This window comes from Haliotis rufescens, unplaced genomic scaffold (assembly GCF_023055435.1).
Source record: "Haliotis rufescens isolate VD_foot unplaced genomic scaffold, xgHalRufe1.0.p SCAF_52, whole genome shotgun sequence".
NCBI classification, from domain to species: Eukaryota; Metazoa; Mollusca; class Gastropoda; order Lepetellida; family Haliotidae; genus Haliotis; species Haliotis rufescens.
Window position 1 is genome coordinate 680,526 of NW_025964246.1, and position 19,320 is coordinate 699,845.

At 39.1% G+C, this 19,320-nt stretch overlaps 1 protein-coding gene across 1 annotated transcript in view; it reads left to right on the forward strand.

Moving 5' to 3' along the window:
- LOC124144038 (cyclic nucleotide-gated cation channel alpha-3-like) overlaps positions 1–19,320 on the forward strand; it is a 160,191-nt gene that overhangs the window by 92,294 nt on the left and 48,577 nt on the right. Inside the window, exon 2 of the mRNA XM_046513256.2 lies at positions 1,321–1,614. Coding sequence (XP_046369212.1) covers positions 1,321–1,614 — 294 coding nt within the window. The remainder of the gene's footprint in view (positions 1–1,320; positions 1,615–19,320) is intronic.

A 19,320-nucleotide genomic window follows, 5' to 3' on the forward strand; every position in this document is an offset into this window, starting at 1 on the left:
GTGACGAGCGAACGCTTTAACCACTAGGCTACCCGATCGCCCCTATTGCGCTTCAGGCCTGTGATCAAAATACATGGAAAATTAACACAACGTGTCAAGTACACAGGGTAGAGGATTGGTATCAAGAGCTACATTGAAGGACATCATGGGACGCTTTCCTTTGTCCCTTCATCTGAGGAGGCACGGTTGGTCCGGGGGGTGTGGGCATTATAAAAATCGTCAGCAAATTACAACCAAGTGTGCTGTCGGGATCAAAGTTGAGAACTGTCCCCAGCAACCCATGCTTGTCGAAAGACGCGAGTTGATGGGTCGGGTGGCAAGACACGGTGACAACGTACCAGGACAGCGTGGGTCGTTGCTCATAATATCAATCACTGGTTTGCCTGGTCGCGATTCATGTATTTACAGGCAGCCGTCATATAGCTGTAATATTGATGAGTGCGACGTTAAACTCAAAATGCAATTATACGTATCTAATGAAGTAAGAGGTTGTCGCACGCCATGATGGAACTTCTATTTGCGAGTACTTTTTCGATGTTGATGTCCAATTTTAGACGTTTATGCATGCTTTGATATTTAATTTCAAGATTTAATCATACTAAACCATAAAAATGCTAGCGGGTTATTTTTTTCTGCTTATTTTGAGCTTTATCGCCCGAGTTTGCAAATAGTTATGGTGTCGCGTGCGGCTTAATAAGTAGCATCAACCAAACATAGCGGATTCGTGTCCGGCATAAGTTACCCGAACCTTCAGCAAAGCATCAAACCCGTGAAGACCCGGGTAGAATAGGTCTTCAGCAACCCATGCTTGCGTAAATGGCTACTATGCTTGTTGTAAGAGCCGACTAACGGGATCGGGTGGTCAGGCTCGCTGACTTGGTTGATGCATTTCATCGTATCCCAATTGGTAAGTTCGATGCTCATGATGTCAATCACTGGATTGTCTGGTCCAGACTCGATTATTTACAGACCGCCGTCATATAGCTGGAATATTGCTGAGTGTGGCGTTAAACAACAAAACATAATAGGCGTGGAACTAGTGCAGATATATTCTAATTAGCTGTGAAGAATTGCTTCTCCTTGTGCAAGTTCCTGGTGATCGTGGCGCGAATCTGGGGCGTGGGTTCGAATCCCAGATTCACCCTTGATTCCTGGATGGTCGCCACCAAAACGGTTTCATGAAAGACCTGCACCAACTTAAGTTTTCTTCCCACACTAAGATGGCACCCCAAGATGTGACAGGAATTCTGTTCAAAGCATTGTCAACTCACTCACTCACTCACTCACTCACTCACTCACTGTATTCCTTATCTGTTTCAGCGCGGCTTGACGGAGTAAAAACATACATGGAGTTGAGACGGGTTCCTTTAAAACTTCAGGATCGAGTGATAAAGTGGTTCGATTACTTGTGGATGTGCAATAAATCTAGTGATGAAGAAAAGAACCTTGGCTTATTACCGGATAAGTTAAAAGCTGAGATAGCCATTCATGTACACCTGGACACGTTGAAACGGGTGGAGATCTTCCAGGCCACGGAGGCTGGCTTTCTGTGTGAGCTTGTGCTCCGTCTCAGACCCGTGCTATTTTCCCCCGGAGATTATATATGCAGAAAAGGTAAGTGTATATTAAATATTCTACACGTTCCCTTTTTTCCCCATTACAAATAAAATGGAAATGATTCCGTGGAACCCGAGCAATGGATTGTTCCATATAGACCACGCCCACTAACGGAATACTGTTTCCTGATTGGATGATAATTGAATGGGCGGGACTTATTGTTGTATTAGACCACGTCCACTAACGGAATACTGTTTCCTGATTGGGTGATAATTGAATGGGCGGGGTTTATGTTCTATTAGACCACGCCTACTAACGGAATACTGTTTTCTGATTGGATGATTATTGAATGGGCGGGGCTTATGTTGTATTATTACGCTGAATGATGTCACTGATTTCGTGTTGTTGTCTACAGTTTGTTTTGTGTTGATTAAGCAGTCTGTCAAGTTATTATTGTTGATGTTTATTTTACTTTTACAGGTAAAACATACAAATCTGTATGCACACTTTCATACTTTTACACCTCCATAAACGCAAACAATATATATATATATGTTGGGTATTCTACAACCTTAGGCCACATACAAAAATTCCTCGTTTCTCATCAAAAAATTTCTTATATAATCTGTCGAATTTTAATATCATTGGTTGCTAATAAAAGTCCAACATGTTATTTATAACACGTAAAATGCGGAAACGGAACCGAAATATGCATGGGAAAATATTTTTTGAAAATACTGGTCGAGTCACATTTTAGGGTCGGAAGGTGATGAGAGACGGGCATTTTGTATGTGGCTTATATTTTTTTAAACTAACCCAGAGAATACAGAGGCTTCAGTGATTCATTATCTCATCATACTATGCGTATCTGTTTAGATATGTACTTTTCTTCAAAACCCTAAAAGGGCTGGAATCGGCGAACTCTGACGCCCTCGTTTATTCAGTCTCCATTCTTTGAGGGTTAACATGAATATATAAAGGATTTTGCTGCTTGTTTTCAATTATCTAACCTGTACCATTCACAACCAAAACTTCATACTGGAATTAACGTTATCAACTTCACCTGGTTAACTTCCAACTGTATTTCTCTCGCACATGGGTGTAATTTGATTGGACGCAAAACAAAGCTCTATTACATTAGAATGGAGGTCATGCACTGGGTGATGGAGGCTGGTCCTCTGCCAGGTGATGCTAGATGCAGAATCTCACCTAATCTTCCTGAGTGAAGGGAGTTAACTGACTATAAAAGTCCAGTTTCCACCCTTGCCGAACTAGGCTGGAATTTCGTGGCTCGAGAGGCAATTACGAGTTATTTCCCTTCTATGTCCCTCCTATTGACCTATCAGAGCCAACCTTTCCTATAACTTGCAGTTCTTCAAACAAAATGGCAGTGCCCAGTCCAGACGATCTGATCAATAATTCAGATCTTTATTGTAATGAAATGGGTCTTCACTCGCGAAGCATCCAATCACCTGACCCCTTGATTATAAACATGAAAAAAATGGTTAAAACATCTGTTGACGCACAGTTGATGGTACACATGCTCTTCAAATCCTGCAATCGACCAGAATCTGCATGGCAGCCGCCATGTTGCTTATGAAGCCAATGTCGATTCGTTCCGCGATTTTGATTGGACTATGCATAGACTCGTTTGTCCAGCTAAAATATAACTCTTTAATTCCAGCCTAGTTCGGCAAGGGTAGAAACTGGACTTTTAAAGTCAGTTAACTCCCTTGCCTCTGGAAGATGAATCTCACCTGTATTCGGCATATTAATCATATTTGCATATTCATATTATGTATTATATTTGTATTATTTCACTGTTTATATAGTGTATGGTATTTGTACAATGTTGTCAAAAATTTATAATTTCATCATTTTCAACAACATGTAAGCAAGATTGACATTCGGAAACAATAGTTAAAATCTATTGTATTAACGCAAGTGACATGGATTGGTTCTTACCGATTAGAAAACCCCTCTCCATATTCATTATACAATAATTATTTCATGATGAAACATACAAAGAAACAGGGACTGAAAAAATGGGTGATAGTAAAAAGAATTTATATACGACCTGGTTCAAAGTTACACAAATCGTTCAGTCTTATCTATGCAGTGATGCACAGCTTAAAACCATCGGCGCATCTTTCCTTGTGGTCAGATCAGAAATGCCCTTCTAATCACCATTCAAAGTTTGCTTTTCAGAACTATAACTCATGTTAAAGTGCCTTGTCTGAGTGAGTGAGTGAGTTTGGTTTTACGCCGCTTGCAGCAATATTCCAGCACTGATATCACGGCGGAGAACACCAGAAATGGGCTTCACACATTGTACCCATGTCGGGAATCGAACACGGGTCTTCGGCGTGACGAGCGAACGCTTGAACCACTAGGCTACCCGACCGCCCCGCCTTGTCTGAAACCAACGTGTGACGTCAACATTGGATCCGCTATCTCCGATATCTCCACTATGTACCGATATCTCGAACCTATTCTCGCTCTCGACCGCCTCACTATACAAATACATATAAATGTGTTATCTCGAATTCCAAATTAAAATACATAGCGATCTCTCGAACCTTGGACTCGGTCCCAACTTGGCTTTACTATAGAATTTTGTACCGTTATCTCGAAGGTGGCCTTTGCCACATCACATGTATCGAGAAGCGCAAGTAAGCGAGGAGGTGAACATTTCCCTAGATATGTGTAGTACCTTTCCTCACCCCGGGGTTGGTCAGGAAGCCTAGTGGTTAAAGCGTTCGCTCGTCACGCCTAAGACCGGGTTCGATTCCCGACATGGGTACAATGTGTGAAGCCCATTTCTGGTGTCCCCCGCCCTGATATTGCTGGAATATTGCTAAAAGCGGCGTTAAACCATACTCACTCACACACTTTCCTCACACCGCCATAGAGTATCGCTGTAAAAGTACAATGCAATTTGAACCAACTGTTCAACCAATTCAGTACGGTTTTTATCCATTTGTAAATGGTAATCGTTACTGACAAATAAATCACCGTAGTAGATAAGAGTAAAAAAATGGCGTCACTTCCTGGTTTCATCGAAATGTATGTATATACATGATGTTATGATTACACATGATAGGAGCAACGTACAATGGTAATTGATTGTTATGTAGACCGCTATGGTGCCGTTCCAATCAGGGGCTTGTTTTCCTGTATGCATTATTTTCATTGAACACAGAAATCTGAAATATCCCTATGTGATCCGATGTATATTTTATTTAAAATAAATACCTGAAAAACCTCCACACGTAAAGCTACGGGTTAGATCGCCAACGTGTAGGTGTTTGGGTTGCTTGTCATCGTACCCCAATTGCGTTGGACAATGCCCTTTATATCAAACACTGGACCAAACCCGATTATTCACTGTCCACTAGGATATAAATAGAATATAGAGCAGCGTTAAACAACCAACGAAAAAAAATCCTCATACACGCCGATTCCCTGAATGTCGTTCCCTGGCAACAAATGTCTTGTTTGATCCGGCTGCTTGTGACCTTGACCTTGACCGTGACCTTGACACCCGAGCCAAGGTATAATCTCGGTAAAAGATCAAGCAGTGTGTATCCGATTGAGATCCGGGGTTTCTGACACCCTTCTCATGCTGATCGTTCGTCAAATGTAGAGCCGATATGCAATCATAATCGCGCTCGCTTGTCTAGTAAATAACACTGAGACTCGTCTCTATATTCGTATTGCACACACCTCTATACGTGAGGTGTTATAAATCAGTTATACCATCATACACAAGCTTCTCTCAGGCCTCTGATTGATTCTCCTGCCAAATTGAATCCTGAAGACGTTGTGCCAGAAAACATTCAACAGAAGTAAATGAAGTGTGTTGGTTTGGAGCCGATACAAACATTTCAGTGACACCGCGGTATCAATTCAGTTCAGCTCAGTTACAATGCTGATGTAATAATACTGCATATGTGTATAGGAGGTGTTATGGCATGTACATATTGATAATCACATAAATTTACTTAGTAGTATAAATGCATGATGGCTAAACAGAGCTGCTTGATATATTGTTTTATTGTTATTTGATAAGGACGAGAAAGTATGGAGTGAGTGAGTGAGTGAGTATGGTTTTACGCCGCTTTTAGCAATATTCCAGCAATATCACGACGGGGGACACCAGAAATGGGCTTCACACAATGTACCCATGTCGGGAATCGAACCCGGGTCTTCGGCGTGACGAGCGAACGCTTTAACCACTAGGCTACCCGACCGTCCCAGAAAGTATGGAGACATGTAACTGAATGAAACCTTTCCAAACTATTGAATTCTTTCGTATATACAGGACAAATAAATATGACATGAAATTCATCTTCCTCAACAAATATGGCAAATTCTTAAAGTTATTTTTTTTACAATATCGCCCCTATTTACTAAACTGTCATTCAGCGTCTCGGATGTTATTAGTTACCAGTTTACCAGTTTTGGGAAATAAGAGGATCCTGGCACACTGTTGAACGGTGGTCAACATGAGATCACGGGGTCAACCATGCCTTCATGCCAATGTGTGAAGCCCATTTCTGGTTGGATGGTTGGTCGGTTGTTTTTACGCCGCTCTCAGCAATATTCCAGTTATATGACGGCGGTCTGTAAATAATCGAGTCCGGACCAGACTATCCAGTGATTGATATCATGACCATCGATCCACGCAATTGGGATCGATGACATGCTTCATGCTGGTCCAGACTCGCTTACTTACAAACCTCACTGTCAGAGATTCGAGATAACAATAGTATCTGTATATCACCTCACTGTCAGAGATTCGAGATAACAATAGTATCTGTATATCACCTCACTGTCAGAGATTCCAGATAACAAAAGTATCTGTATATCACCTCACTGTCAGAGATTCGAGATAACAATAGTATCTGTATATCACCTGTCAGAGATTCGAGATAACAATAGTATCTGTATATCACCTCACTGTCAGAGATTCAAGATACCAATAGTATCTGTATATCACCTCACTGTCAGAGATTCGAGATAACAATAGTATCTGTATATCACCTCACTGTCAGAGATTCGAGATAACAATAGTATCTGTATATCACCTCACTGTCAGAGATTCGAGATAACAATAGTATCTGTATATCACCTGTCAGAGATTCAAGATACCAATAGTATCTGTATATCACCTCACTGTCAGAGATTCGAGAAAACAATAGTATCTGTATATCACCTGTCAGAGATTCGAGATAACAATAGTATCTGTATATCACCTCACTGTCAGAGATTCGAGATAACAATAGTATCTGTATATCACCTCACTGTCAGAGATTCAAGATGACAATAGTATCTATATATCACCTCACTGTCAGAGATTCGAGATAACAATAGTATCTGTATATCACCTCACTGTCAGAGATTCAAGATGACAATAGTATCTGTATATCACCTCACTGTCAGAGATTCAAGATGACAATAGCATCTGTATATCACCTCACTGTCAGAGATTCAAGATTAAAATAGTATCTGTATATCACCTCACTGTCAGAGATTCGAGATAACAATAGTATCTGTATATCACCTCACTGTCAGAGATTCAAGATGACAATAGTATCTGTATATCACCTCACTGTCAGAGATTCAAGATGACAATAGCATCTGTATATCACCTCACTGTCAGAGATTCAAGATTAAAATAGTATCTGTATATCACCTCACTGTCAGAGATTCGAGATAACAATAGTATCTGTATATCACCTCACTGTCAGAGATTCAAGATGACAATAGTATCTGTATATCACCTCACTGTCAGAGATTCAAGATGACAATAGCATCTGTATATCACCTCACTGTCAGAGATTCAAGATTAAAATAGTATCTGTATATCACCTCACTGTCAGAGATTCGAGATAACAATAGTATCTGTATATCACCTCACTGTCAGAGATTTAAGATGACAATATTATCTGTATATCACCTCAACGTCAGAGATTCAAGATGACAATATTATCTGTATATCACCTCGCTGTCAGAGATTCAAGATGACAATAGCATCTGTATATCACCTCATTGTCAGAGATTCAAGATGACAATAGTATCTGTATATCACCTCACTGTCAGAGATTCAAGATGACAATAGTATCTGTATATCACCTCGCTGTCAGAGATTCAGGACGACAATAGTATCTGTATATCACCTCACTGTCAGAGATTCGAGATAACAATAGTATCTGTATATCACCTCACTGTCAGAGATTCGAGATAACAATAGTATCTGTATATCACCTGTCAGAGATTCCAGATAACAATAGTATCTGTATATCACCCCACTGTCAGAGATTCGAGATAACAATAGTATCTGTATATCACCTCACTGTCAGAGATTCGAGATAACAATAGTATCTGTATATCACCTGTCCTTACTGTCAGAGATTCGAGATAACAATAGTATCTGTATATCACCTCACTGTCAGAGATTCGAGATAACAATAGTATCTGTATATCACCTCACTGTCAGAGATTTAAGATGACAATATTATCTGTATATCACCTCAACGTCAGAGATTCAAGATGACAATATTATCTGTATATCACCTCGCTGTCAGAGATTCAAGATGACAATAGCATCTGTATATCACCTCATTGTCAGAGATTCAAGATGACAATAGTATCTGTATATCACCTCACTGTCAGAGATTCAAGATGACAATAGTATCTGTATATCACCTCGCTGTCAGAGATTCAGGACGACAATAGTATCTGTATATCACCTCACTGTCAGAGATTCGAGATAACAATAGTATCTGTATATCACCTCACTGTCAGAGATTCGAGATAACAATAGTATCTGTATATCACCTGTCAGAGATTCCAGATAACAATAGTATCTGTATATCACCCCACTGTCAGAGATTCGAGATAACAATAGTATCTGTATATCACCTCACTGTCAGAGATTCGAGATAACAATAGTATCTGTATATCACCTGTCCTTACTGTCAGAGATTCGAGATAACAATAGTATCTGTATATCACCTTACTGTCAGAGATTCGAGATAACAATAGTATCTGTATATCACCTCACTGTCAGAGATTCAAGATGACAATAGTATCTGTATATCACCTCGCTGTCAGAGATTCGAGATAAAAATAGTATCTGTATATCACCTCACTGTCAGAGATTCGAGATAACAATAGTATCTGTATATCACCTCACTGTCAGAGATTCAAGGTGACAATAGTATCTGTATATCACCTCACTGTCAGAGATTTAAGACAACAATAGTATCTGTATATCACCTCACTGTCAGAGATTCAAGATGACAATAGTATCTGTATATCACCTGTCAGAGATTCAAGATGACAATAGTATCTGTATATCACCTCACTGTCAGAGATTCAAGATGACAGTAGTATCTGTATATCACCTCACTGTCAGAGATTCAAGATGACAATAGTATCTGTGTATCACCTCACTGTCAGAGATTCAAGATAACAATAGTATCTGTATATCACCTCACTGTCAGTGATTCGAGATGACAATAGTATCTGTATATCACCTGTCAGAGATTGGAGATAACAATAGTATCTGTATATCACCTCACTGTCAGAGATTCAAGATACTAATAGTATCTGTATATCACCTGTCAGAGATTCAAGATACTAATAGTATCTGTATATCACCTCACTGTCAGAGATTCAAGATACTAATAGTATCTGTATATCACCTCACTGTCAGAGATTCAAGATAACAATAGTATCTGTATATCACCTCACTGTCAGTGATTCGAGATGACAATAGTATCTGTATATCACCTGTCAGAGATTCAAGGTGACAATAGTATCTGTATATCACCTCACTGTCAGAGATTCGAGATGACAATAGTATCTGTATATCACCTCACTGTCAGTGATTCGAGATGACAATAGTATCTGTATATCACCTCACTGTCAGAGATTCAAGATGACAATAGTATCTGTATATCACCTCACTGTCAGAGATTCAAGATACTAATAGTATCTGTATATCACCTCACTGTCAGTGATTCGAGATGACAATAGTATCTGTATATCACCTCACTGTCAGAGATTCAAGATGACAATAGTATCTGTATATCACCTCACTGTCAGAGATTCAAGATGACAATAGTATCTGTATATCACCTCACTGTCAGAGATTCAAGATGACAATAGTATCTGTATATCACCTCACTGTCAGAGATTCAAGATGACAATAGTATCTGTATATCACCTCACTGTCAGAGATTCAAGATAACAATAGTATCTGTATATCACCTCACTGTCAGAGATTCAAGATAACAATAGTATCTGTATATCACCTCACTGTCAGAGATTCAAGATACTAATAGTATCTGTATATCACCTCACTGTCAGAGATTCAAGGTGACAATAGTATCTGTATATCACCTGTCAGAGATTCAAGATGACAATAGTATCTGTATATCACCTCACTGTCAGAGATTCAAGATGACAATAGTATCTGTATATCACCTCACTGTCAGAGATTCGAGATGACAATAGTATCTGTATATCACCTCACTGTCAGAGATTCAAGATACTAATAGTATCTGTATATCACCTCACTGTCAGAGATTCAAGGTGACAATAGTATCTGTATATCACCTCACTGTCAGTGATTCAAGATGACAATAGTATCTGTATATCACCTCACTGTCAGAGATTCAAGATAACAATAGTATCTGTATATCACCTCACTGTCAGAGATTCGAGATAACAATAGTATCTGTATATCACCTCACTGTCAGAGATTCAAGATGACAATATTATCTGTATATCACCTCACTGTCAGAGATTCGAGATAACAATAGTATCTGTATATCACCTGTCAGAGATTCAAGATACCAATAGTATCTGTATATCACCTCACTGTCAGAGATTCGAGAAAACAATAGTATCTGTATATCACCTGTCAGAGATTCGAGATAACAATAGTATCTGTATATCACCTCACTGTCAGAGATTCAAGATAACAATAGTATCTGTATATCACCTCACTGTCAGAGATTCAAGATGACAATAGTATCTGTATATCACCTCACTGTCAGAGATTCGAGATAACAATAGTATCTGTATATCACCTCACTGTCAGAGATTCAAGATGACAATAGTATCTGTATATCACCTCACTGTCAGAGATTCAAGATGACAATAGCATCTGTATATCACCTCACTGTCAGAGATTCAAGATTAAAATAGTATCTGTATATCACCTCACTGTCAGAGATTCGAGATAACAATAGTATCTGTATATCACCTCACTGTCAGAGATTCAAGATGACAATAGTATCTGTATATCACCTCACTGTCAGAGATTCAAGATGACAATAGCATCTGTATATCACCTCACTGTCAGAGATTCAAGATTAAAATAGTATCTGTATATCACCTCACTGTCAGAGATTCGAGATAACAATAGTATCTGTATATCACCTCACTGTCAGAGATTCGAGATGACAATAGTATCTGTATATCACCTCACTGTCAGAGATTCAAGATGACAATAGCATCTGTATATCACCTCACTGTCAGAGATTCAAGATTAAAATAGTATCTGTATATCACCTCACTGTCAGAGATTCGAGATAACAATAGTATCTGTATATCACCTCACTGTCAGAGATTTAAGATGACAATATTATCTGTATATCACCTCAACGTCAGAGATTCAAGATGACAATATTATCTGTATATCACCTCGCTGTCAGAGATTCAAGATGACAATAGCATCTGTATATCACCTCATTGTCAGAGATTCAAGATGACAATAGTATCTGTATATCACCTCACTGTCAGAGATTCAAGATGACAATAGTATCTGTATATCACCTCGCTGTCAGAGATTCAGGACGACAATAGTATCTGTATATCACCTCACTGTCAGAGATTCGAGATAACAATAGTATCTGTATATCACCTCACTGTCAGAGATTCGAGATAACAATAGTATCTGTATATCACCTGTCAGAGATTCCAGATAACAATAGTATCTGTATATCACCCCACTGTCAGAGATTCGAGATAACAATAGTATCTGTATATCACCTCACTGTCAGAGATTCGAGATAACAATAGTATCTGTATATCACCTGTCCTTACTGTCAGAGATTCGAGATAACAATAGTATCTGTATATCACCTCACTGTCAGAGATTCGAGATAACAATAGTATCTGTATATCACCTCACTGTCAGAGATTTAAGATGACAATATTATCTGTATATCACCTCAACGTCAGAGATTCAAGATGACAATATTATCTGTATATCACCTCGCTGTCAGAGATTCAAGATGACAATAGCATCTGTATATCACCTCATTGTCAGAGATTCAAGATGACAATAGTATCTGTATATCACCTCACTGTCAGAGATTCAAGATGACAATAGTATCTGTATATCACCTCGCTGTCAGAGATTCAGGACGACAATAGTATCTGTATATCACCTCACTGTCAGAGATTCGAGATAACAATAGTATCTGTATATCACCTCACTGTCAGAGATTCGAGATAACAATAGTATCTGTATATCACCTGTCAGAGATTCCAGATAACAATAGTATCTGTATATCACCCCACTGTCAGAGATTCGAGATAACAATAGTATCTGTATATCACCTCACTGTCAGAGATTCGAGATAACAATAGTATCTGTATATCACCTGTCCTTACTGTCAGAGATTCGAGATAACAATAGTATCTGTATATCACCTTACTGTCAGAGATTCGAGATAACAATAGTATCTGTATATCACCTCACTGTCAGAGATTCAAGATGACAATAGTATCTGTATATCACCTCGCTGTCAGAGATTCGAGATAACAATAGTATCTGTATATCACCTCACTGTCAGAGATTCGAGATAACAATAGTATCTGTATATCACCTCACTGTCAGAGATTCAAGATGACAATAGTATCTGTATATCACCTCACTGTCAGAGATTCAAGATGACAATAGCATCTGTATATCACCTCACTGTCAGAGATTCAAGATTAAAATAGTATCTGTATATCACCTCACTGTCAGAGATTCGAGATAACAATAGTATCTGTATATCACCTCACTGTCAGAGATTCAAGATGACAATAGTATCTGTATATCACCTCACTGTCAGAGATTCAAGATGACAATAGCATCTGTATATCACCTCACTGTCAGAGATTCAAGATTAAAATAGTATCTGTATATCACCTCACTGTCAGAGATTCGAGATAACAATAGTATCTGTATATCACCTCACTGTCAGAGATTCGAGATGACAATAGTATCTGTATATCACCTCACTGTCAGAGATTCAAGATGACAATAGCATCTGTATATCACCTCACTGTCAGAGATTCAAGATTAAAATAGTATCTGTATATCACCTCACTGTCAGAGATTCGAGATAACAATAGTATCTGTATATCACCTCACTGTCAGAGATTTAAGATGACAATATTATCTGTATATCACCTCAACGTCAGAGATTCAAGATGACAATATTATCTGTATATCACCTCGCTGTCAGAGATTCAAGATGACAATAGCATCTGTATATCACCTCATTGTCAGAGATTCAAGATGACAATAGTATCTGTATATCACCTCACTGTCAGAGATTCAAGATGACAATAGTATCTGTATATCACCTCGCTGTCAGAGATTCAGGACGACAATAGTATCTGTATATCACCTCACTGTCAGAGATTCGAGATAACAATAGTATCTGTATATCACCTCACTGTCAGAGATTCGAGATAACAATAGTATCTGTATATCACCTGTCAGAGATTCCAGATAACAATAGTATCTGTATATCACCCCACTGTCAGAGATTCGAGATAACAATAGTATCTGTATATCACCTCACTGTCAGAGATTCGAGATAACAATAGTATCTGTATATCACCTGTCCTTACTGTCAGAGATTCGAGATAACAATAGTATCTGTATATCACCTCACTGTCAGAGATTCGAGATAACAATAGTATCTGTATATCACCTCACTGTCAGAGATTTAAGATGACAATATTATCTGTATATCACCTCAACGTCAGAGATTCAAGATGACAATATTATCTGTATATCACCTCGCTGTCAGAGATTCAAGATGACAATAGCATCTGTATATCACCTCATTGTCAGAGATTCAAGATGACAATAGTATCTGTATATCACCTCACTGTCAGAGATTCAAGATGACAATAGTATCTGTATATCACCTCGCTGTCAGAGATTCAGGACGACAATAGTATCTGTATATCACCTCACTGTCAGAGATTCGAGATAACAATAGTATCTGTATATCACCTCACTGTCAGAGATTCGAGATAACAATAGTATCTGTATATCACCTGTCAGAGATTCCAGATAACAATAGTATCTGTATATCACCCCACTGTCAGAGATTCGAGATAACAATAGTATCTGTATATCACCTCACTGTCAGAGATTCGAGATAACAATAGTATCTGTATATCACCTGTCCTTACTGTCAGAGATTCGAGATAACAATAGTATCTGTATATCACCTTACTGTCAGAGATTCGAGATAACAATAGTATCTGTATATCACCTCACTGTCAGAGATTCAAGATGACAATAGTATCTGTATATCACCTCGCTGTCAGAGATTCGAGATAACAATAGTATCTGTATATCACCTCACTGTCAGAGATTCGAGATAACAATAGTATCTGTATATCACCTCACTGTCAGAGATTCAAGGTGACAATAGTATCTGTATATCACCTCACTGTCAGAGATTTAAGACAACAATAGTATCTGTATATCACCTCACTGTCAGAGATTCAAGATGACAATAGTATCTGTATATCACCTGTCAGAGATTCAAGATGACAATAGTATCTGTATATCACCTCACTGTCAGAGATTCAAGATGACAGTAGTATCTGTATATCACCTCACTGTCAGAGATTCAAGATGACAATAGTATCTGTGTATCACCTCACTGTCAGAGATTCAAGATAACAATAGTATCTGTATATCACCTCACTGTCAGTGATTCGAGATGACAATAGTATCTGTATATCACCTGTCAGAGATTGGAGATAACAATAGTATCTGTATATCACCTCACTGTCAGAGATTCAAGATACTAATAGTATCTGTATATCACCTGTCAGAGATTCAAGATACTAATAGTATCTGTATATCACCTCACTGTCAGAGATTCAAGATACTAATAGTATCTGTATATCACCTCACTGTCAGAGATTCAAGATAACAATAGTATCTGTATATCACCTCACTGTCAGTGATTCGAGATGACAATAGTATCTGTATATCACCTGTCAGAGATTCAAGGTGACAATAGTATCTGTATATCACCTCACTGTCAGAGATTCGAGATGACAATAGTATCTGTATATCACCTCACTGTCAGTGATTCGAGATGACAATAGTATCTGTATATCACCTCACTGTCAGAGATTCAAGATGACAATAGTATCTGTATATCACCTCACTGTCAGAGATTCAAGATACTAATAGTATCTGTATATCACCTCACTGTCAGTGATTCGAGATGACAATAGTATCTGTATATCACCTCACTGTCAGAGATTCAAGATGACAATAGTATCTGTATATCACCTCACTGTCAGAGATTCAAGATGACAATAGTATCTGTATATCACCTCACTGTCAGAGATTCAAGATGACAATAGTATCTGTATATCACCTCACTGTCAGAGATTCAAGATGACAATAGTATCTGTATATCACCTCACTGTCAGAGATTCAAGATAACAATAGTATCTGTATATCACCTCACTGTCAGAGATTCAAGATAACAATAGTATCTGTATATCACCTCACTGTCAGAGATTCAAGATACTAATAGTATCTGTATATCACCTCACTGTCAGAGATTCAAGGTGACAATAGTATCTGTATATCACCTGTCAGAGATTCAAGATGACAATAGTATCTGTATATCACCTCACTGTCAGAGATTCAAGATGACAATAGTATCTGTATATCACCTCACTGTCAGAGATTCGAGATGACAATAGTATCTGTATATCACCTCACTGTCAGAGATTCAAGATACTAATAGTATCTGTATATCACCTCACTGTCAGAGATTCAAGGTGACAATAGTATCTGTATATCACCTCACTGTCAGTGATTCAAGATGACAATAGTATCTGTATATCACCTCAATGTCAGAGATTCAAGATAACAATAGTATCTGTATATCACCTCACTGTCAGAGATTCGAGATAACAATAGTATCTGTATATCACCTCACTGTCAGAGATTCAAGATGACAATATTATCTGTATATCACCTCACTGTCAGAGATTCAAGATGACAATAGTATCTGTATATCACCTCACTGTCAGAGATTCAAGATAACAATAGTATCTGTATATCACCTCACTGTCAGAGATTCGAGATAACAATAGTATCTGTATATCACCTCACTGTCAGAGATTCAAGGTGACAATAGTATCTGTATATCACCTCACTGTCAGAGATTCAAGGTGACAATAGTATCTGTATATCACCTGTCAGAGATTCAAGATGACAATAGTATCTGTATATCACCTCACTGTCAGAGATTCAAGGTGACAATAGTATCTGTATATCACCTCACTGTCAGAGATTCAAGGTGACAATAGTATCTGTATATCACCTCACTGTCAGAGATTTAAGATGACAATATTATCTGTATATCACCTGTCAAAGATTCAAGATGACAATACTTTCATTATCCAATGACATTAGCCGCTGGAGATTTCATACAAACTAAAACCCGTATTCGAATAGCTGTGCGGCGTTACTCGTCAGCGAGGGATCTGTGTGCGACATTGAGTAATTAATAACCACCAGGCAACTGGGTAGCACTGCCTGAACCGGTATCACGTGTCCTCTGCTGAAAGGCTCCCCTCTGTGCACTGCTGGAGATTTCCACCAGAGCAAGGATATTGCTTTTGCCTGGACACGTGCAGTTGGGTCAAGGTTGAATGGTATTTGGAATACTGGCCATATTGACTTCCCGAGTCTTTCTTCCTCAGCCTCTTTGTGAGCGGTTGAAGTTTAAATGACCAACCTAACCCCTTGCTTCATTAACTATTCATGTTCCTCACAGACTAGCGGACGGTGCTGATCTAAACAACACCAAAGCTTTTCCAATTAGACTATTTCTTGGATTCCTTGTGAAATCTGTTCGTTCTCTGATCTGTCACTCTTTTTCCCGCCTTTTCTCCACTATCTGAAACCTGTTCACATCTCACGTCTGCTCCGTCGTCTTCCCTACCCGACATCCGTGCTACGTGACTTTCAGAGAGTTTTACTACGTCAGAGAAACTGTATCCTGTATCGGAGGCATACATCTCTGAAAGCGCGGATTTAGTTTGACATTTCGTGTTGGGTGTTAAATGTCAAGGCGTTGATGCACCAAAGATGGTGTGCCTGTCGCATAGCTGGATGCCAAAATGAGGAACATCAAAATCATATTGTTATTCTGTCTTGATTGTAATGTTATTGCCTTGTGTTTGTTCCACAGCAGGGTAGCTCTGTGCTATTGGAGCGCCTTCTGATCAGAATAGGTCGCGCTTTCCACATGACTGAAGATTGCCTCCATCTGCTCGGAAGCCATGGTGTTTAACAGCTTCACATTCGTCACCTTGGTGCTTTATTACTTCACATTCGTGACTATAATGTTTTATTTCTTTACATTCGTGACCTTGGTGCTTTACTGCTTTACATTCGTGACCTTGTTGCTCTTTACATTCGTGACCATGGTGCTTTACTACTTTACATTCGTGACCTTGTTGCTCTTTACATTCGTGACCTTGGTGCTTTACTGCTTTACATTTGTGACCTTGTTTCTCTTTACATTCGTGAGCTTGTTGCTCTTTATATTCGTGACCATGGTACTTTACTACTTTACATTCGTGACCTTGGTGTTTTATTGCCTTACATTATTAACCTTCGTACTTTATTGCTTTAGATTACGCCGAAGACCCGGGTTCGATTCCCGACATTGGTACAATGTGTGAAGCCCATTTCTGGTGTCCCCCGCCGTGATATTGCTGGAATATTGCTAAAAGCGGCGTAAACCAAACTCACTCCTTCCATCACCAACATCCCATGCCTATTGTTAGTTGTCTTTTTTTCTACAGTCTGGGGGCGGTCGGGTAGCCTAGTGGTTAAAGCGTTCGCTCGTCACGCCGAAGACCCGGGTTCGAATCCCGACGTGGGTACAATGTGTGAAGCCTATTTCTGGTGTCCCCCGCCGTGATATTGCTGGAATATTGCTAAAAGCGGCGTAAAACCAAACTCACTCACTCACTCATTCTACAGTCTGAAGCATCTTCTTGTTTTTCAAGAATTTTCGGGGACAATTCTTTTTTTCCCGATAAGATGCCACCCTATACCCACCCACAGAATATCAAATGGTTGTTTCCTAATGTCTTATTTTAGATACTGATTCCGCAAACACCACACAGTCACATCGTCTCAAAACTACACAACGTCTAGAGATGGGGTTAGTGAAGTGTCACCGATGCAATAACACACTTAAATATCACACCATACAGAAGCAAGAGCAACACGCCCCCTTACGCAGGTCATCGGGTCAGAATGCATAATTATCATATTTCATTCTGTTTCCTGGGGAAATACACCGAATTGGTAAAGTTGTAACGCCCCGCCCAGTGACAGATGGCACTCATTTCATTTTTCACTAAGGCAGGCTGAGTGGTGTAAGCTTTATTGGCGCTGTTTTTATCACCAGAGGAAACTTCATTTATCATTGTTAAGTAATTTAACTAATTCCCTATCCGTTTTAGTAATCATGCAACCTGTTCCTGTTTTAAGGGAAAATCGCCGACCTTGCGTGAGAAAATCCCGTCTGTAATCCCCTATATGTCTGACTGGTCCAAGAAGAATGCCAAATGTAGTTTTAGTGTAGAATAAAGCACTTAGATTCCACTCAATGCTGATTTTATGTGATGCTGACATGTGCATGGGTTATAGACGGACGTGGGGATTAGAAACGACTCCTCTCACGTATGGATGCTGATGCAGTGAGCACTGTCCTCACGCCTCTCATCTCACGAGACACGAGAAGTCCCAGAATTCACTTCAACAGGAAGTGTATGTAGCACTGTGCTATTGGAGCACCTTCTGATCAGAATACGATCGCGGTTTCCACATGACTGAAGATTGCCTCCATCTGCTCAGGAGCCATGGTGTTTAACAGCTTCACATTCGTTACCTTGGTGCTTTATTACTTCACATTCGTGACTATAATGTTTTATTTGTTTACATTCGTAACCTTGGTGCTTTATTATTTTACATTCGTCACCTTGTTGCTCTTTACATTCGTCACCTTGGTGCTTTACTGCTTTACATTCGTGACCTTGTTGCTTTATTATTTTACATTCGTGACCTTGTTGCTCTTTACATTCGTCACCTTGTTGCTCTTTACATTCGTCACCTTGGTGCTTTACTACTTCACATTCGTGACCTTGGTGCTTTACTACTTTACATTTGTGACCTTGTTGCTCTTTACATTCGTGACCTTGGTGCTTTACTGCTTTACATTCGTGACCATGGTGCTTTATTACTTTACATTCGTGACCTTGGTGCTTTACTGCTTTACATTCGTGACCATGGTGCTTTATAACTTTACATTCGTGACCTTGGTGCTTTACTGCTGAGAGAGAGTGTGTTTTGGTATACGCTGCACTCAGCTATATTCCAGCTATATGACAGCG